This window comes from Heterodontus francisci, chromosome 34 (assembly GCF_036365525.1).
Source record: "Heterodontus francisci isolate sHetFra1 chromosome 34, sHetFra1.hap1, whole genome shotgun sequence".
In the NCBI taxonomy this organism is placed as follows: Eukaryota; Metazoa; Chordata; class Chondrichthyes; order Heterodontiformes; family Heterodontidae; genus Heterodontus; species Heterodontus francisci.
Genome location: NC_090404.1, coordinates 25,674,260 through 25,695,796, shown reverse-complemented (window position 1 = coordinate 25,695,796; position 21,537 = coordinate 25,674,260). Strand labels below are relative to the sequence as shown.

Below are 21,537 nucleotides of genomic sequence, written 5' to 3'. Positions count from 1 at the left end.
CATGGTTCAGAGCTCCTGGGCACGGTCCAGAAGGCTCCTTTACAACTGTGTTTAGAGTCAGGAAGAACAACAGTGAATGCTGGAAACGTGCTGTCTTAATAGAGACGTATAAGATAATCAGAGGGTTAGATAGGGTGGATAGTGAGAGTCTTTTTCCTCGGATGGTGATGGCAAACACGAGGGGACATAGCTTTAAGTTGAGGGGTGATAGATAGAGGACAGATGTCAGAGGTAGTTTCTTTACTCAGAGAGTAGTAGGGGCGTGGAACGCCCTGCCTGCAACAGTAGTAGACTCGCCAACTTTAAGGGCATTTAAGTGGTCATTGGATAGACATATGGATGAAAATGGAATAGTTTAGGTCAGATGGTTTCACAGGTCGGCGCAACATCGAGGGCCGAAGGGCCTGTACTGCGCTGTAATGTTCTATGTTCTAAATCAGAGATTGGTGTAAAACTGGGATCTGTTCCTGACTGAAAGTGAAACAGCAGGTTTAAGTTTCCAGTCTGAAAATAACTGCAGTAATTATTCTCCAAATCTTTAATGTGTTTGTGTGACAGTCCTGAGTCTACCATTTTAAGGCAGGTGTTAACTCATTTAAAATATACCTGTTTAAAATTAATTGGTTAAAGTCTGCATTGAAGTAGCAGACGGAGGAGTTCACAGGAGCCTGTTAACTGCTGGTACAATTATACAACAGACATTTGATCTCCAGATAAAGAAGGATCTGCAGCGTGTTTCCAGGAACTCCCTGTTTTATTGATGTGTGAGTTTTAGACACCAGGATAACTAAAAATACACAACCTGGAACATCCACGGGGTGTGTGATCCTGACAGTTACTCTGGGATCACTCCCACTGTGGAACTCCACCACTAATCCTGCTGAAGGTTGTAGGCTCAGGGAGTGGGGCCTCCAGGTGTGGACGGTAAGAAAGCTGGGTTTCAATATTGTCATGCTGAACCGCCAGCTGCCAAGAATGAGACATATTTATTTTGCCAAATGGACATTAAATTTCAAACTGTTGCTGAAGTGAAGAAAGGACTTGTTTAAAAAATCACCAGGTCCTTGGCTGGAAATTTTTTTTTGGCATACTAACAGCCAGTGCTTGGAATACAAAGGGGTTTTTCCCTGCTCCAATTTAATCCACAATGGACTTTGAACACCAGGTATTGTGTGTAAGAAGAGACATTCCAGGGTTGGCTAAGACCAGAGAATCCACAAACAGACATGGTTAGACCAGCTAGTCAGATGACTAACCTGCTTGGCAACCTGGGTTTTTCTGAATTGTACAAACAGTTTGAATTCAGAGTGTCTGTTTGCTCCTGGACTGAAAAGACCTCTCCTGGCTGGCTCGCCACAGCCTCTCCTGTCTGCTGCCATCTCTTTCTCACGGAACTCCAAATCCACTGAAGACACATGAATCCCAAGAGAGAAAATTCTCCCAGAGCGAACAAGGTTTAAGAAGAATACAGGGCCCCAACGAAAATCAAGATCTACCTGCAACCAAAGACTCTACAGTGAGCTTGAAGAACCATAACAAAAACCCTCTTCAGAGATTGTCTCAAACTTTTCCACTTTATTTTTCTTCTGCTCTTTTCTGTCTCTATCTGCATGTGTGTATCACATACGCATACTAGCGTGGTCGCATCATGTATCCGTAGGCATTAACAAAATTGGAGTTTAAGTTTAATAAATTTCAACCTTTCTTTCAATCTAAGAAAACCTGTTTCTGCTGGTTTCTTTGCCTTATAATTGGAAAGTGATGAACAAATGTTTCACCAAGGAGGAGCTAAAACCACGGTGTTTTTAAAAATGAAACCCTGTTGAGGTAAGACCAGGTGAAGGTTGAGAGGGACCCCTGGACATCTTTCTCACCTGATTGTAACAGAATCCTGACAGATACATGGTGAGGAACCAGAGGAATCCTTAATAAGAAACTGTCTGGGGTTTTACCTGCCAGTGTAGGTCTAGGGGTGAATTCTGCCTGACTCCCCAAACTGTCTTACATTGAACCCAGTTTGGAACAAGATGAATTTAGTTTCCAGGAGAATAGGAACAAATATCACCCACAACCGAGGGAGACAAAAGCAGCCATTAGAGAAGCTGAGAGATCTTTGGAAAAGATGGTTCACCATTGTGGTGATAATAGCGGAATCTTTTCCAGCTACGTCAGGAGTCATAGAGAGTAACATAGGGTTACAGAGAATTACAGTGAGTACATAGAGTTACAGAGAATTTCAGTGAGTACATAGAGTTACAGAGAATTTCAGTGAGTACATAGAGTTACAGAGAATTACAGTGAGTACATAGAGTTACAGAGAATTACAGTGAGTACATAGAGTTACAGAGAATTTCAGTGAGTACATAGAGTTACAGAGAATTACAGTGAGTACATAGAGTTACAGAGAATTACAGTGAGTACATACAGTCACATCAAATCTACAGCAGTGATTCACAGTTTTTTGCTTGAAGGACCCCTTTTCAAATGGATTAGTAATCACAGACCCTCCCCACCCCCACCTAAATTATACTCTAAACTCCTTGTACATTTACATTTCTGAATGTAAAGTTCATCAGTGTCCTGTTAAAGGAACTTGCAGGAAAGTTTAGCAGGACTGTTTGATATAGTGAACGTTGATGTGATTGGTGATGTGAAAACTTATCTTCCCTTCAGCTGAACGGTAACTCGACAGGAAATATCCACTGAGTCTCATTGTAAAATTAATTAAGTAATGAAAATTATACATTTGTGTTTAATTCGGCTTTCTGTCACCTCCCAGTGGGCCTGTGCAGTTCCACCAGCCCCAAAAACATGGACCATCTCAACATCCATGTGTGAGAAAGACAATCCCAGATCTGATTTGCTCCAAATTAAATTTCATGTTTAATTGAATGTCCTAATTTCACTTTTGGGTGTAGTTTATTTCTTGAGGGTAGGATTCTCATTAAAATGACAACATACACTGTGTCCACCCATCGTTCTCCCAGACGCACGCACCATTACCTCACAGTCAGGATCATGTGTCTATGAAGGGGAGGTTGTTGTCCTGTCTAGACCACCCTGAATACCCGTTCTCCATAACTGTCAGGAACAGAAGGCCCTGGGATTGTGGGAGGAGCCTCAGGGCATCAGTCTCGGTGTTCCTGTAAAATAGAGGAACACATGAGTGGGAGCAGTGGGGGGAAAAGACTGGGACAGCCATAGTGATAGGAGATTCAATTGTAAAGGGAACAGACAGGCGTTTCTGTGGCCGCAAACGAGACTCCAGTATGGTATGTTGCTTCCCTGGAGCTTGGGTCAAGGATGTCTCGGAGCGGCTGCAGGACATTTTGAAGGGGGAGGGTGAACAGACAGTGGTTGTGGTACATGTTAGTAGAAAGGGATGAGGTCCTGCAAGATGAATTTAAGGAGTTAGGAGCTGAATTAAAAAGCAGGACCTCAAAGGCAGTAATCTCAGGATTACTTCCTGTGCCATGTGTTAGTGAGTATAGGAGCAGGAGAATAGACCAGATGAATGCGTGGCTGGAGAAATGGTGCAGGAGGGAGGGATTTAGATTCCTGGGACATTGGGACCGGTTCTGGGGAAGGTGGGACCTGTACAAGCAGGATGGGTTCCACCCAGGCAGGACCAGAACCGATGTCCTCGCAGGGGCATTTGCTAATGCTGTTGGGGAGGATTTAAACTAGAATGGCAGGGGGATGGAAACCTGAGTGGGGAGACTGAGGAGGAGGAAATAAGGATAGTAACGAAAGACTGGAAACAAAAAGGCAAAAGTGGAAGGCATAGAAATGAAGGGCAAGAAACAAAGAGGACCATTGTACGAAATAATACTAAGATGACTAAGAATGTTAAAAAGACAAGCCCTAAAGGCATATTGTCTCAATGTGCGGAGTATTCGCAATAAGGTAGGCGAATTAACTGCGCAAATAGATGTAAACGGATACGATATAGTTGCAATTACGGAGACATGGCTGCAGGGTGACCAAGGATGGGAACTGAACATCCAAAGGTATTCAATATTTAGGAAAGACAGGCAAAAAGGGAAAGGAGGTGGAGTAGCGTTGTTAGTAAAAGAGGAAATCAATACAATAGTGAGGAAGGATATTAGCTCAGAGAATCCTGATGTGGAATCTGTATGAGTGGAGCTAAGAAACACCAAGGGGCAGAAAACGTTGGGGTTGTATATAGACCCCCAAACAACAGTGGTGATGTAGAGGATGTCATTAAACAGGAAGTTAGAGACGCATGCAATAAGGGTGCAACTGTAATTATGGGTGATTTTCATCTACATGTAGATTGGGCAAACCAAATTAGCAATAATACAGTAGAGGAGGAATTCCTGGAGTGCCTACGTGATGGTTTTTTGTCCAATAAGTTGAGGAACCAACTAGAGAACAGGCCATCCTGGACTGGGTATTGTTTAATGAGAAAGGATTAGTTAACAATCTTGTTGTGCGGGGTCCCTTGGGGAAGAGCGACCATAACATGATAGAATTCTTCATTACGATGGAGAGTGAGAGAGTTGATTCTGAGACTAGGGTCCTGAATCTAAATAAAAGAAACTGTGAAGGTATGAGGTGCAAGATGGCTATGATAGATTGGGGAGTGTTACTTAAAGTGTTGACAGTGGATAGGCAATGGCGAGCATTTAAAGAGCACATGGATGAATTACAACAATTGTTCATTCCTGTCTGGTGCAAAAATAAAACAGGAAGGGTGGCTCAACCATGGCTTTCAAAAGAAATTAGGGATAGTATTAGATCCAAGGAGGAGAAATATAAAATGGCCAGAACAAGCAGCAAACCTGAGGATTGGGAGCAGTTTAGAATTCAGCAAAGGAGGACAAAGGAATTGACTAAGAAGGGGAAAATAGTGTATGAGCATAAGCTTGCAGAGAACATAAAAACTGACTGGAAAAGCTTGTATAGATATGTGGAGAAAAAGATTAGTGAAATCAAATGTGGGTCCCTTACAGTCAGAAACGGTGGAATTTATAATGGAGAAGGAAGAAATGGCAGACCAATTAAATACATACTTTGGTTCTGTCTTCACAAAGAAGGACACAAATTACCTCTCAGAAATGTTGGGGAGCAAAGGGTCTAGTGAGAAGGAGGAACTGTATGAAATCAGTATTAGTAGGGAAATGGTGTTAGGAAAATTGATGGGATTGAAGGCCGATAAATCCCCCGGACCTGATAATCTACATCCCAGAGTACTTAAGGAAGTGGCCCCAGAAATAGTAGATGCATTGCTGGTCATTTTTCAAGATTCTATAGACTCTGGAACGTTCCAACGAATTAGAGGGTAGCTAATGTAACCCCACTATTTAAAAAAGGAGGTAGAGAGAAACAGGGAATTGTAGACCGGTTAGCCTGACATCAGTAGTGGGGAAAATGCTAGAATCTATTATAAAAGATGTGATAGCAGAGCACTTGGAAAACAATGACAAGATCGGACAAAGTCAACATGGATTTATAAAAGGGAAACCATTCCTGACAAATCTACTGGAATTTTTTGAGGATGTAACTAGTAGACTAGATAAGGGAGAACTAGTGGATGTGGTGCCTTTGGACGTTCAGAAAGCTTTCGATAAGGTCCCACATAAGAGATTAGCGTGCAAAATTAAAGCATATAGGATTGGGGGGTAAGGTACTGACGTGGATAGAGAACTGGTTGGCAGAGAGGAAACAAAGAGTTAAAAAAAACATGGAATAAACGGGTCTTTTTCCAAGTGGCAGGCAGTGACTAGTGGGGTACCGCAGGGATCAGCACTACGCCCCAGCTATTCACAATGTATATTAATGATATAGATGAGGGAATTAAATGTAATATATCCAAGTTTGCAGACGACGCAAAGTTGGATGGGAGTGTGAGCTGTGAGGAGGATGCAGAGAAGCTCCAGTGTAATTTGGACAGGTTGAGTGAGTGGGCAAATACATGGAAGATGCAGTATAATGTGGATAAATGTGAGGTTATCCACTTTGGTGGCAAAAACAGAACGGCAGATTATTGTCTGAACAGTGCTAGATTGGAAAAGTGGGAGGTGCAGTGAGACCTGGGTGTCTTTGTGCAACAGTTGCTGAAAGGAAGCATGCAGGTGCAGCAGACAGTTAAGAAGGCAAATGGTATGTTGGCCTCCATAGCGAGAGGATTCGAGTACAGGAGCAAGGATGTCTTGCTGCAATTATATAAGGCCTTGGTGAGACCACATCTGGAATATTGTGTGCAGTTTTGGTCTCCTTATGTGAGGAAGGATGTTCTTGCTATGGAGGGAGTGCAGCGAAGGTTTACCAGACTGAATCCTGGGATGGCAGGACTGACCTTTAAAGAGAAATTGGGTCGATTAGTCTTGTATTCGCTCGAGTTTAGAAGAATGAGATGGGATCTCATATAAACCTCCAAAATTCTAACAGGACTGGACAGACTAGATGCAGGAAGGATGTTCCCGATGGCGGGGGAGTCCAGGACCAGGGGTCACAGTCTAAGGATAAGGGGTAAGCCATTTAGGACTGAGATGAGGAGGGATTTCTTCACCCAGAGAGTGGTGAACCTGTGGAATTCTCGACCACGGAAAGCAGTTGAGGTCAAATCATTAAATATATTCAAGGAAGAGTTAGATTTAGTTCTTGGATCTAAAGGGATCAAGGGATACGGGGAGAAAGTAGAAAGTGGGAACAGGTTACTGAGTTTGGATGATCAGCCATGATCGTATTGAATGGCGGTGCATGTTCGAAGGGCCGAATGGCCTACTCCTGCTCCTATTTTTCTATGTTTCTATAACCTCACCCAGTAGAAATATGCCAATCTCAAGTTTTGAAATTCATTCTGTCTGGCTCTCACTGTCAGTCTCTCATTCCCCACCCTCTCTCTGTCTCTCTCTCGATTTACAAATGCCCCAACCTGACTCCATTTCTCCTTCATTTACAGACTCTCTCTAACCAGTCCCATTTCTCCTTTCTCTATCGATACTCTCTGACCAGACCCCATTTCTCAGTCAGGGCTCAGTTGAAGACACTCTGGGTTCTGAGTCAGAAGGATGTGGGTTCAAGACGCACTCAAGGACTTGAGCACAAAAATCGAGGCAGGCGCTACAATGCAGGACTGAGGGACTGCTGCACTGTCGGAGGTGCCGTCTTTCAGACAGGTCATTAAACTGAGGCCTGGCCTCTCTCTCAGGTAGATGTAAAAGATCCCATGGCACTATTTCAAAGAACAGAGGGATATTCCCAGTATCCTGGCTAATATTTAGCATCACATTAAACATCAGAGAGAGAGATTATTTGGTCATTATCACAATGCTGTTTATGAGGTCTTGCTGTGTGCATATTGTGCTGTGATTCCAACATTACAATGATTACTCTTGAAAATTACTTGATTGGCTTTAAAGCACTTTGGGACGACCTTTGGTCATGAAGTGCACAAGAGAAATGCAAGGCTTGTTTTAAAAGAAAAACAATCCTCCACTTACAGACGTTCTCTGACCAGTCACCATTGCTCCTTTATATACCGACCCTCGTTAATGAGTCCTCATTTCTCCTCCATTTACACTTGCTCCGTAACTAGTCCCCATTTCTTCTCTATTTACAGATGCTCCCTGACTACTCGCCAGTTCTCCATTTACAGACGCTCCCTGACCAGTCTCCATTTCTCCTCCATTTACAGACGCTCTCTGACCAGTCTCCAGTTCTCCTCCATTTACAGACGCTCCCTGAACAGTCTCCAGTTCTCCTCCATTTACAGACGCTCCCTGACCAGTCTCCAGTTCTCCTCCATTTACAGACGCTCCCTGAACAGTCTCCAGTTCTCCTCCATTTACAGACGCTCCCTGACCAGTCTCCAGTTCTCCTCCATTTACAGACGCTCCCTGACCAGTCTCCAGTTCTCCTCCATTTACAGATGCTCCCTGAACAGTCTCCAGTTCTCCTCCATTTACAGACGCTCCCTGACCAGTCTCCAGTTCTCCTCCATTTACAGACGCTCCCTGACCAGTCTCCAGTTCTCCTCCATTTACAGACGCTCCCTGACCAGTCTCCAGTTCTCCTCCATTTACAGACGCTCCCTGACCAGTCTCCAGTTCTCCTCCATTTACAGACGCTCCCTGACCAGTCTCCAGTTCTCCTCCATTTACAGACGCTCCCTGACCAGTCTCCATTTCCTTTCTATTTCCAGCCGATCCCCAGAGTTTCCAGCTCTTGCTGATCCTCCTGGAGTTTGCCACTTGCACTGCGCTTTCCGGCCGGACTGAACCCGGGAGCCGCTCCCTCTGCACCTCTTACCTGGCAGCTCACAATGCACGTCTGATTGACGGTAGCTTCCGACCAATAGGAAGAGTGGGGGCGGGACTGGAGGACCAAGCGGGAGATTTACTCAAGTGAGAGGCGGGGCTTTTTTTGAAAGTCTGAATCTGACCGCTGCAGATTTCCAGCTCTTTTGGAGGAATTAATAAAGTGTAACATCAAAGGACAAAACTTTAAAGGAAACTGAGCTCAGTTATAAAGGGGCCTGGGGGAGGGAGGAACCATTTGGGACACAGCACAGGGCAGGAGGTCCCCCCTCCCCGGTTCCACAAAGACTCCCCTTGGACTGGGCCACACCTGGGCAGGGCTGGCTCAAGGTGCAGGAAGCTGATAGGCTGAGCTGTGGACTGGGAGGAGTGGGGGGTTTGACTGACAGGCCTGGGGAGGGGGCTATCAGGGCAGGTACACACACTGCTCCCCCTTTTCCTCCTGGGATGTTTTACTGGAGTCGTGTTGCTGAGTGTTTCTGAACTCTGTCTCCCTATCCCGGTAATGTCGGTGGATTGTAGGTTGCTGTGAGTGTTGGTCTATCTTGCCTCTCCTCGTTCGTCCTCCTTCTCCCATTCCGAGTTATTAGAGAAACTTCCAGGCCTGTTTGTGAAGAAAAGCAAATGGAATTCAATCCAGATAACTGTGAGGTAATGCATTTGGGGAGGGCAAATAAAGCGAGGGAATACACAATAAACAGGAGGATATTGAGAGGGGTAGAAGCGAGAGACCTTGGAGTGCATGTCCACAGGTCCCTGAAGATGGCAGGACAGGTAGAAAGAGTGGCAATGAAAGCGTATGGAATACTTTCCTTTATTGGCCGAGGAATGGAATACAAAAGCAGGGATGTAATGTTGGAACTGTATAAAATGCTGGTTAGGCCACAGCTGGTGTATTGCATACAATTCTGGTCGCCACATTACAGAAAGGACACAATTGCTCTGGAGAGAGTACAGAGGAGATTTACAAGAATATTGCCAGGGCTCAAAAGTTGCAGCTTTGAGGAAGATTGGATAGGCTCGGGTTGTTTTCCTTAGAACAGAGGAGGCTGAGGGGTGACTTAATTGAGGTGTACAAAGTTATGAGGAGCCTAGATAGAGTGGACAGGAAGGATCTGTTTCCCCTGAGCAGAGAGGTGATTTACCGGGGGACACAGATTTAAGGTGATTGGTAGAAGGATTAGAGGGAACATGAGGAAAAAATTTTTTCACCCAGACGGTGGTGGGTGTCTGGAATTATTTTATTCTTTTAAAAGGAACCCGGACATGCACCTGAAGTGCTGAAACTGGCAAGGTTATGGACCAGGTGCTGGAACGTGGGGTTAGACGGGCGGCTAGATTTTTCAGCCGGCAAGGACACAACAGGCTGAATGGCCTTCTGCTGTGCCATAGTTTTTCTATGGTTCGAAGACACTGAGACTTGGATGAAAGGTCACAGAGCTGAAACGTTAACTCTGCTTCTCTCTCCACAGATGCTGCCAGACATGCTGAGTATTTCCAGCACTTTTTGTTTTTATTTCAGATTTCCAGCATCTGCAGTATTTTGCTTTTGTTTTACTGCAGTTGTTGCTCAGAAAACTGAGTCAAGAATCACAGATGGACAAATAAGAGGCATTTGTATCTGGGTCAGTGTTGGATATGGAAGTCTGTCCCTGAAATCCTGTGTCGGTCTTTTTTGTTGTATAGTTTGATCTGAACTTAAGATGGAGGAGAAGCTGCTGGGTTTAACCCCGAGTACCTTTGAGCCCAGTCGGGTCCAACAGTTTCCAATGTGAGATCGTGAAGGGAGGTAGATTGGAGGGGAATGTGCAGCAGGACGCACGCACGGCCATCCTGGGTCAGGAAGCAGGAGGGGAGAATGTTGTGAATTTCTATCCTGACTGTCAGTGATGGTTTTTGTAAACTCCTTTTACAGTGTTGGAATGGGAGGATTTGCAGACGGGAATGCAAAACCAAAAATCATGTCAAGATCTCAGAGAGTCACTCAATTTATCAGGACTTGAATATCAGAGGCCTTTGAATGTGGAAGGAGAAATTTTTGTCTATTCTGACTGTGCGAAAAGATTTCAATCATCAGTGAGACTGGAAACACACTGAGACACACACACCCGAGTGAGAGTGTTCCAGTGCACTGAGTGTGGAAAGAGCTTTAACCAGTTACACAGCCTGAAAAAACATCACACCATTCACAACGGGGAGAAACCATTGACGTGTTTCGTGTGTAGACGAGGCTTTAACTGATCATCCAACCTGGAGAGACGCAAGGACACTTGAGAAACTGTGGAAATGTGGTGACTGTGGAAGGGATTTAATTGCCCATCCGGTTGGAAACTCATCAACAGAGTCACAGTGGGGAGAGACCGTTCACCTGCTCCATGTGTGGGAAGGGATTCACTCAGTTATCCACCCTGCTGACACACCAGCGAGTTCACACTGGGGAGAGACTGTTCACCTGCTCCATGTGTGGGAAGGGATTCATTCAGTTATCCACCCTGCTGACACACCAGCGAGTTCACACTGGGGAGAGACCATTCACCTGCTCCATGTGTGGGAAGGGATTCACTCAGTTATCCACCCTGCTGACACACCGGCGTGTTCACAAGTAACTCGGGATGAGAAGTTTCTACCAAATGGCAGATTTCCGACATTGGGGTCTCGGAAATCCACTATTGGCTTCTCCCTTTCCGTTGTTTTTTAACAGCGGACAACCACAAAGCTGTTTTTAAGTCGTTTTTATTTTTTATTTTCTTACACCCTGGTGGAATTGAACTTCAACCAGGAAAGCAAGTGGGTAGAACTGCATACTCTTCAACAACTTCAGTGTGTCAGTCTTCTGTAAATGGCTAAAAAGGAGGTGTGTGTTTCCACAGACCTGTCATGGGGAAGGTGTTAGAATCGATCATTAAGGAGGCTATAGCTGGGCACAAAGAAAACTCAAGGTAATCGGGAATAGTCAGCATGGTTTTGTGAAAGGGAAATCATGTTTAACCAATTTATTGGAGTTCTTTGAAGGAGTAACATACACTGTGGATAAAGGGGAACCCGTCGACATAATGTACTTGGATTTGCAGAAGGTATTTGAGAAGGTGCCACATAAAAGCTTACTGCACAAAGTAGAAACTCATGGTGTAGGGGGCAACATATTAGCATGAATAGAAGATTGGCTGGCTGGCAGAAAACAGTCTGCATAAATGGGTCCTTTCTTGATTGGCAGGATGTGACTAGTGAAGTCCTGCAGGGGTCTGTGCTGGGGCCTGAACTTTTTACAATTTATATCAATGACTGAGATGAGGGGAGCGATGGCATGGCAGCTAAAGTTGCAGATGACACAAAGATAGGCAGGAAAGTATGTTGTGAAGAGGACATAAGGAGGTTGCAGAACGATAGAGATAGTTTGAGTGAGTGGATAAAATATGGCAGATGGAGTATAATGTGGGAAAATGTGAAGTTGTTCACTTTGGCAGGAAGAATAAAAAAGTCGAGTATTACTTAAACGGAGAATGACTGCGGAAGTCCGAGGCGCAGAGGGATCTAGGTATCCTAGTGCACGAGTCACACAAAGTAATAAAGAAGGCTAATGGAATGGTATCCGTTATTACGAGTTGGAATTGAAAATAAAAGTAAGGATGTTGTGCTTCAGTTATACAGAGCATTGGTGAGGCCACATCTCGAATACTGTGGGCTGTTTTGGTCTCCTTATTTTAGGAAGGATGTAACTATGTTGGAGGCAGTTCAGAGGAGGTTTACTAAACTGATACCTGGAATGAGCAGGTTGTCTTATGAGGAAAGGTTGGACAGACTGGGCTTGTTTTCACTGGAGTTCAGAAGAGTGACAGGAGACTTGATTGAAGTATATAAGATCCTGAACGGTCTTGAGAGGGTAAATGTGGAGAGGATGTTTCCTCTTGTGGATGAGTCAGAACTAGGAGGCACGGTTTTAAAATTAGGGGTCACCCTTTTAGGACAGAGATGAGGAGAATCTTTTTTTCTCAGAAGGTTGTGCAAATTTGGAACTCTCTGCCTCAGAGGGTGGTGGAGACTTGGTCATTGAATATTTTTAAGATGGAGGTAGATAGATTCTTGTTAGACAAGTGAATCAAAGGTTATCGGGGGTAGATGGGAGTGTGGAATTCGTGACACAAACAGATCAGCCATGATCTTATTGAATGGCAGAGTAAGCTAAAGGGGCCGAATGGCTGACATCTGCTCCGAATTTGTATGTTTGCATGCACGACCAATTCCCAATGTTTGTTTTTGCCTTCATGGCAAAGACGACCTTAGCAGAGACGACCTTAGAATTTAAACAGCTCATTTGACATGGTTTAAAATTAATGGTGCAGGATCAGTAGCTGGCAAGTCGCTGGTCTGCAGCAAAAACATTGGTCTGTCAATAGGAATTTGAAACTTGCTTCCATTTACACAGCAGTGTGTGTCTGAAGTAATTTCTGAAAACCCGTGTGCTAGGGCATTAGTGTGGGCATCTGGATTACTAGTCTGGTGACATTAACACTATGCCAACATCTCCCCATTTAATTTATATTGTCTCTCCTCATTCTTTTTGAACTGCATTACTTTACACTCTTGTACATTAAATTTCATCTGCCATGTATCTGCCCATTGCACTAGTCTGTCAATATCCTCCAGAGATCCGGTACTATTCTTCTCACTGTTTATCAATCCTTGGTCATTTATGGACACTCCCTGAGCAGTCTGCCCACCAATAGGGAGTGTCAGGGGCGGAGCCTGTGGCACCATTGTCCCTCATTGGCTGAAACTCTGCCTCATTTTGAAACCTGATTTCTCTCAGATTCCAGGAGCAAACTGGCCCTTTTCTGTTGTGGCTTTAAACAGATGAAACCCTGTAGATGTGGATCAAACATTTCAACATTTGTGAGTGAAATGGATTCATTCAGGACAGACAGCAGGGATTATTTCAGGAAATAACACAGTGCACTGAGTGTTTCTCTTTGAACTCTTCCCTTGGAGAACAGTGTGAATTAGTGGAAGGATTCACAGGCTGTTTAACACTCCTTCCATGACTGGAACCATTTGATTCCAGCTGATCTGTTCGTCAGTCTTTAACTGGGAGAGTTTGACAGCTCACACAATGGGTGTGGACAGTCACACTCACCAGACACGGCTATGAACTCCCTGTAAATCCAACCCTCTGATTTCTGTGTTGTAACCATCTTTCCATCCATTCTGCTGCCTGGTCCTTCACTCCACACAGCCTGATCTTGGTCTCCTTGCAGACTGTACAAACTGTTATGGATAGCAATCTGGTTACAAAACAGAAAACAGAGAGTAGGGGTTAAGAGTATCTACACAGACTGGTGGAAGGTGGTGTTCCACAGGGATCGGTGCTGGGACCACTGTTAATCACTATTTACATAAACGGTTTCAACTCGGGAATCGGAAGTACAATTTCAAAATTTGTGGATGACAGCAAATTGGGCGATAGAGTAATTCCTGAGGAAAACTGTGACCAAATGCACAAAGACATTAAGAAACTTGCAGAATCAGAATGTAATTAGCAAATGAATTTCAATATAGATAAGTGTGAGATGATGTATTTTTGTAGGAAGAATAACTACTACTTGGAAAATAAGAGTCTAAATAGGGCAGAGGAGCAAAGGGATCGAGGATGCGTACAGATGCAGATACCGCTAAAAGTAACACACAGGTTAATAGGACAATAAAAGAAGCAAATGAAGCACTGGCGTTCATTTCCAGAAGGGTAGAAGTGAAGTTATGTAAAACTTGTATTGAACCTGGGTTACTTTACACTTGGAGAACTGTGAACAGTTCAGGTCTCCATATTATTAAAAAAGGATATGGAGGCTCTGGGAAAAGTGCAAAGAAGATTTGCAAGGTTGGTCCTCGAACTGAGAAGATAAACTTATCAAAAAGGCTGAGTCTGGAGCTCTTTTCTCCAGATAAAGGAGATGGTTGATGTGTGATCTGATGGAGATTTTAAGATGATTCAAAGATTCTACAGAGCTGCGGTAGAGAAAAGTGTTTCCACTTGTGGGGGATTCCAAAACTAGTGGTCATAATTATCAGATAAGTCTCTAATAAATCCAACAGGGAGTTCAGGAGAAATGTCTTAATCCAAAGAGAGGGAAGAATGTGGAACCTGCTGCCACAGAGAGTAGTTGAGGGGAAGCTAGATAAGTAGATGAGGGAGAAAGGAATGGAAGGAGATGCTGATCGGGTTCAATGAATTGTGCATTAACTTCTTTTCCAAAGATCTCTCAGCTTCTCTAATAGTTGCTTTTGTCTCCCTCAAATGTGGGTGATATTTGTCCCGCTTCTCCTGGAAACTGAATCCATCTTGTTCCAAACTGGGTTCAATGTAAGACAGTTCAGGGAATCAGGCATCATTCATATCATACTTATACACCAATCTCTGATTTGACAGCACGTTTCCGGCATTCACCGTTGTTCTTCCTGACTCTAAACGCAGTTGTAATGGAGCCTTCTGTTCCGTGCCCAGGATCTCTGAACCATGGAAGAGAGCGGCTGGGACACATTTCTTACAGGCCTCAGCATTAACCCACACGGGGACTTTGCTGTCAGTGAAGAGAGATGAGAAAGACCAAAGTGCCATTTGTCCCTCTCACTGTGATCCTGAAGGACTGTGTTCAGGTTGAAGTTCTGTTCCTGCCGTACGATCCTCCCCCCCAGATTGTCCTTTCTCAGCTCCAGCCAGGTACTAAACACTCAGGCGGGAAAGACAAAAATCTACAACAGTGTGTTTAAACAAAAGCTGATTTATTCAGAATATTAAACTCCAGCCAAGTCACAAGGTAATTAATATTAGCAGAAACAAACCCGAACTGTCAATATAGCAAATTTACAGCACAGAAGGTGGTCATTCAGCCCATTGTGTCTGTACCAACAGAAAAAGGGGCATCAGCTCCATCCCACTTTCCAGAGATCAACATGAAAAATACAAGATATGAAACCCCAGACCAATATAACAACAAGTTACAGCAGATTTCACATTTAGTTCTTTTATAACAACTAAACTAAAAGAAATCCCTAATAACTAAATACAGTTTGTAAATAGCTGACACCCCAAATTACAAAGATATTTTCTTTGCTTATTCAACAATTGAATATCTCACACCACACTGATACATTGCATAGTCTTTTTGATGACAAAATCATTTGTGGTTAAAAGTCCCAAATTCCTCAGTTCAATGGGTTGGATCTCCCAGACTTTTCAAAAACACAATATTTTCCTTTGCCCACTTCTCCTAGCACTTCTGACCTGGACATCCATGGATAATGTGATTTCCCGTGATTTTGTGGGCCCTTTACTCCTCCACAAACTTCAACTCAAAAAAAAACACAGGCTCTGGAAACATGAACCTTTCACTGTTCACTCTCTCTCTCTCTCTCTCTCTAGCTGCCCCTGCTGGATACCTTCTCTTACAGCTTCCCTTGAGGCCTCACCCCAATGGGTTCTCTTCTTACAGCCTGCTTGAGGCCACAACATGATGGTTCATTCCTTACAGCCTGTTAGTCTCCAGAAAGTCAGTTAAATTTATCTGGTCCTAGAAGTCAATAGTTGATTGTATTTTGGAGAAAAACAAAGACCAGAAGTCTAGTTTCACAAAGCTACTCGGCCTTTCCACTGCCCCCAGGTGTTACCACCTGCCGGTTCATTTGCATGTTCTCAATGGCTGACTCCTTGTTTTACAATCCAAAAGTCTGGGAGGGTGAAACCCATTGTTCTTCAGGTGTTAGTGCTGTAGTCTCTGTTCTTCAGAAAACACTCTTTGATCTGTTCCCTCTGTTGTCCTGGTAACCTTTTACAGAGTGGAGGGGAGGTCAGCTGACCTCCTAGATTCCATCATGTACTTTTTTTAAAAATTCACAATCTATAAGATATAATCATGTTACAAGGTCCAGTGATCCTAACACCAGTTCACATCAACAAGAAATGAACCCTGACTGTGACTCAGTTGTTACCATTGTTACCTCTCAGTCAAAAGGTTGTGAGTTCAAGTCCCGCTCCAAAGAGTTTGCTGTGTGTGATTGGCTGCTGTGTTTCCTACATTACAACAGTGACTACACTTCAATCCTACTTCATTGGCTGTAAAGTGTTTAGACATGTCCTGAGGCAGTGGAAGGTGCTGTATACATGCAGATCTTTCTTTAATCATCAAAATGAACATGGTTCAGTCCTGGATGTGATTAACAGCAGCAATAACAGCAGAATCCAACCCCTGCAGTCACTAGTGAACTCGCTGGTGTGTCAGCAGTTTGGACGAACAAATAAATCCCTTCCCACACACAGAGCAGGTGAACGGCCTCTCCCCAGTGTGAACTCGCTGGTGTATCAGCAGAGAGGATGAAGTAGTGAATCCCTTCCCACACTCAGGGCAGGTGAACGGCCTCTCACCAGTGTGAACGCGCTGGTGTGTTAGGAGGTTGGATGACTGAGTGAATCCCTTCCCACACTCACTGCAGGTGAATGGCCTCTCCCCAGTATGAACTCGCTGGTGTACAATGAGATCATACGATCGCCTAAACCCAATCCCACAGTGAGAGCACTTGAAAGGTGTCTCATCAGTGTGAACTCGCTGGTGTGTCAGCAGGTTGGACGAACTAACGAATCCCTTCCCACACACAGAGCAGGTGAATGGCCTCTCCCCAGTGTGAACATGCTGGTGTGTCAGAAGTTTGGATGAACGGGTGAATCCCTTCCCACACTCACTGCAGGTGAATGGCCTCTCCCCAGTGTGAATGTGTTGGTGTTCCACCATTTCACATCTGCTTTTAAAAGTCTTCTCACATTCAGAACATTTAAAAGGTCTGTTATCACTGTGAATGTTCTTGTGTGTCAGCAGGTTTGATGACTGAGAAAATCCCTTCCCACACACAGAACAGGTGAATGGTTTCTCCCCAGTGTGAACTTGCTGGTGTTTCAGAAGGGTGGACGAACAGGGAAATCTCTTCCCACACTCAGCGCAGGGGAATGGCTTCTCCCCAGTGTGTGTACGCTGGTGTGTCGCCATTTCACATTCGCTTTTACAGCTCATCTCACATTCGGAACATTTAAAAAGGTCTTTTACCAGTGTGTCAGCAGGGTGGATGAATAAGTAAATGAAGGTGAACAGCTTCTCCCCAGTGTGAATATGCTGATGCACAGCGAGGCCAAATTATTGTTCGCACCCAGTCCCGCAGTAAGAGCACTTGACAGGTCTCATCAATGGGAGCACATTGATGGCATGTCAGTGCCCCGAAACTTCTATAGCATTTCCTGCTGTCCGAGCAGTTAAAAAGTCTCTCCCCAGTGTGAACTCGCTGGTGTGTCAGCAGGGTGGATGAATGAATGAATCCCTTCCCATACACAGCAGGTAAATGGCCTCTCCCCAGTGTGTGAGTGTGAGTTTCCAGCTGGAATGAGCAATTGAATCCCTTCCCACAGTTTCTCCGTGGTGCAGGTCTCCTTGCGTCTCTCCGGGTTCGATGATCAGTTGAAGCCTCGTCCACACACAGAACACGTGTACGGTTTCTCCCCTCTGTGAATGGTGGGATGTTTTTTCAGGCTGTGTAACTGGTTAAAGCTCTTTCCACAGTCAGTGCACTGGAACACTCTCACTCCGGTGTGTGTGTCTCGGTGCTTTTCCAGTCACACTGATGTTTGAAATCTTTTCCCACAGACAGAACAGACAAACATTTCTACTTCCACATTCAAAGGCTGATGATATTCAGGTTCTGATGAATCGAGTGATGGTCAGATCTTGATGTGATATTTGGTTTGAGTTTCCCCTCTGTACATCCTCCCCTTCTAACACCATGGAAAAGAAGTTTACAAAAGTCATCACTGTCAGCACAGGATCGAAATTCACAACAGACAATTCTAGTTTCTACGGAACATTCTTTCCTCTCTTGTTCCCCCCAAACATGTGATCCATTCAAAGTAAAAGAAGCCAAAGTCAGCAACAAAAGCAAAATACTGCAGATGCTGGAAATCTGAAATAAAAACAAAAAGTGCTGGAAATACTCGCAATCTGCTCTCTGGTAGCTGTGGGTGTGAAGAACATGGAGTAGATTGTGTCTCCTTATGACGACTAGGTCTAGTTAGTGACAATGCCTGGAACTGCTTCTCCTTGACTATAAGTGTCAAGAAAACCGGGTTCATGGGACAGGGTGTTGCATCTCCACCACTGATCACAATAAATAACACCTCACTGGAAGTGGTTGGCAGGTTCTGCTACCTGGGATCCAAGGTGACAGACAATCTGTCCCTTGATGCAGAGTTCGATACACACATAGGGAAAGCAGCTACCGCCTTTGGCCAACTCACAAAACGCACATGGGATAACACCAAGCTGACTCTTAGGACCAAGCTGATGGTTTATAAGGTCTGTGCTCTCAGCACCTTACTGTATGCCTGTGAAACATGGGCGACTTACAGCTACCAGGAATAGAAGCTCAATAATTTACATCTTCACTGTCTGTGGCACATTCTGGCTATATCCTCGCAGGACAAAATCACAAATGTAGCCATCCTCTCAAAGGTGGAGCTTCCAAGTGTGTTGGCACAAATGAAACAGAGGCAGCTTTGGTGGATCGGACACGTCCACAGGAGGGAAGACTGTCACCTCTCACACTGAATATCTACATGGCCCATGGACTCCTCCAGGCTGCAAACATCATATGCAGCCTGGGAATGGGTGAAGCTGCTGAAAACCCTGTTGTCCAGGATGCTCCATCTCTTGGGCACTAGGACCCAGTTGGGAACAGAGACCCTACTCCAGCAGGCCTGTCATCACAGGGTAAACACGGGGCCTGTGGCCTCTTATTCGGAGCCTCAGGCCGACCCCAGGTGTTTATGAAGTTCCCCAGCCCACCCACAGCTCCAATTACTCCCTTGCGCCCACAATTCCTCCCGCATCCCGTCCGTCTCCACCACCCGCACTGCACATCCTCAGAGCACAGCATGATCCCATGCCAGCCCATTGGGCCCCGACAGTCATTGATAGGGGACTTTCTGACCCATGGGGAATCCTGGGTAATTAATCCGCCATTGAACATTCCAATTGTTGAATCGAGACTTATTTTTGTGTCATCCCATTGAGATCAGGGCCGGAAAAGCAATGAACAAAATTTTTAAATAAATTATACAGAAAAACAAGGGCCATCAACTATGGTGTGAAGTACAATAGGACTTCTGTTCATTACCTACATTGGGACTCAGGAATTAGAGGATGTTTTCACAATGTGCAGATGACACTAAATTGGGTGGTAGAACTAACAATGTGGAGACTGCACTGAAACCCAGGAAGACAGAAACAGGCTGGCAGACTGGACAGATAAATGAGAAATGAAATTCAACATAGTTCATTTTGGGAGGAGGAATAAGGAGGCCAGTTATTGGTTAGAATGTAAGAAATTAAATGGAGCAGAGGAGCAAAGAGATCTGGGAACAGAGTCACAAGGAGCAACACAAGTCGATAAGAGAGCAAAGAAAGAGCTGATGTTCTTTTCTAGAGGAATACAATGTAACAGCAGGGAGGGAATGTTAAATTTATAGAGAACCTCACTTAGAAGGACTGTGAGCAGTTCTGGTCTCCAGATTAAAAAAGGATATTGAAGACTGAAGAAAGTGCAGAATAGATTTACAAAGATGTCACCAGAGAGGATGTTACTATCCAGCAAGATTGAGCAGGCTGAGGATCCTTTCTCTGGAAAAGAGAAGACTAGGAGGAGATCTGATAGAGGTCTTTAAAATTATCAGTCAGTCAGAACAAGGGGGCAGCAATATAAGACAGACATTAACAGGTCAAATAGAGAACTTAGGAGGAATTTCTCTACTCAGAGTGGTGAGAATGTGGAACTCGCTGCCACGTGGAGTGGTTGAAGCTGATAACAATGATGTGTTTAAGGGGAGGCTCAATACATTTATAAGAGAGAAGGGAATGGAGGGATATGGGGACAGGGTGGTACAAGGTAATTAGATTGGGAGGAGGCTCAAGTGGATTAGAAACACCACAACAGACCAGTGGGGCTGAGCAGCCTGTTTCTGGGCTGCAATTCTGCCTCTGTAAAGCAGGGTGATTAATGTTTAATCCTATACGCCCAAGGGTGGATTAATGCTCGGGTTTGCAGGGCCCAGGGGTCAAATATAGAAAATAGGAGCAGGAGTAGGCCATTCGGCCCTTCGAGCCTGCTCCGCCATTCATTATGATCATGGCTGATCATCCAACTCAGTGACCTGTTCCCGCTTTCATCCCATACCCTTTGATCCCTTTAGACCCAAGAGCTATATCTAACTCCTTCTTGAAAACATACAATGTTTTGGCCTCAACTGCTTTCTGTGGTAGCGAATTCCACAGGCTCACCACTCCCTGGGTGAAGAAATTTCTCCCCATTTCAGTCCAGAATGGTTTACCCCGTATCCTTTGACTATGACCCCGGTTCTGGATTCCCCCACCGTCGGGAACATCCTTCCTGCATCTACCCTGTCAAGTCTTGTTAGAATTTTATAGGTTTCTCTGAGATCCCCCCTCACTCTTCTGAACTCCAGCGAATATAATCCTAACCAACTCAATCTCTCCTCATACGTCAGTCCCGCCATCCCAGGAATCAGTCTGGTAAACCTTCACTGCACTCACTTGAAAGCAAGAACATCCTTCCTCAGATAAGGAGACCAAAACTGCACACAATATTCCAGGTGTGGCCTCACCAAGGCCCTGTATAATTGCAGCAAGACATCCCTGCTCCTGTACTCGAATCCTCTCGCTATGAAGGCCAACATACCATTTGCCTTTTTTAACCACCTGTTGCACCTGCATGCTTACCTTCAGCGACTGGTGTATGAGAACACCCAGGTCTCATTGCATATTCCCCTCTCTCAGTTTATAGCCGTTCAGATAATGATCTGCCTTCCTGTTTTTGCGACCAAAATAGATAACGTTTATCCACATCATACAGCATCTGCCATGCATTAGCCCACTCACTCAACTTGTCCAAATCACCCTGAAGCCTCTCTGCATCCTCCTCACAACTCACCCCCCACCCAGTTTTGTGTCATCTGCAAATTTGGAGATATTACATTTAGTTCCCTCATCTAAATCATTAATGTATATGGTGAATAGCTGGGGTCCTAGCACCAATCCCTGCAGTACCCCACTAGTCAATGCCTGCCATTCGGAAAAAGATCCATTTATCCCTACTCTTTGTTTCCTGCTCGCCAACCAATTTTCTATCCATTGCAATACACTACCCCCAA

The 21,537-nt window shown here is 44.6% G+C and overlaps 1 protein-coding gene and 1 pseudogene across 5 annotated transcripts in view; one reads left to right on the top strand and one right to left on the bottom strand.

Moving 5' to 3' along the window:
- Positions 1 to 21,537, top strand: part of LOC137349297 (zinc finger protein 585A-like) — a 182,192-nt pseudogene that overhangs the window by 57,430 nt on the left and 103,225 nt on the right.
- LOC137349286 (zinc finger protein 551-like) overlaps positions 1,579 to 21,537 on the bottom strand; it is a 30,077-nt gene continuing 10,118 nt past the window's right edge. For 4 of the 5 annotated variants that reach the window (XM_068014827.1, XM_068014825.1, XM_068014828.1 and 1 more), the window contains one exon: positions 15,082 to 18,090. In XM_068014827.1, the coding sequence (XP_067870928.1) occupies positions 16,532 to 17,338 (807 nt within the window). In that variant the 5' untranslated portion in view covers positions 17,339 to 18,090 and the 3' untranslated portion in view covers positions 15,082 to 16,531. Of the gene's footprint in view, positions 3,144 to 15,081; positions 18,091 to 21,537 lie in introns of those variants that run through there. The other variant, XR_010969307.1, reaches the window with a different exon arrangement.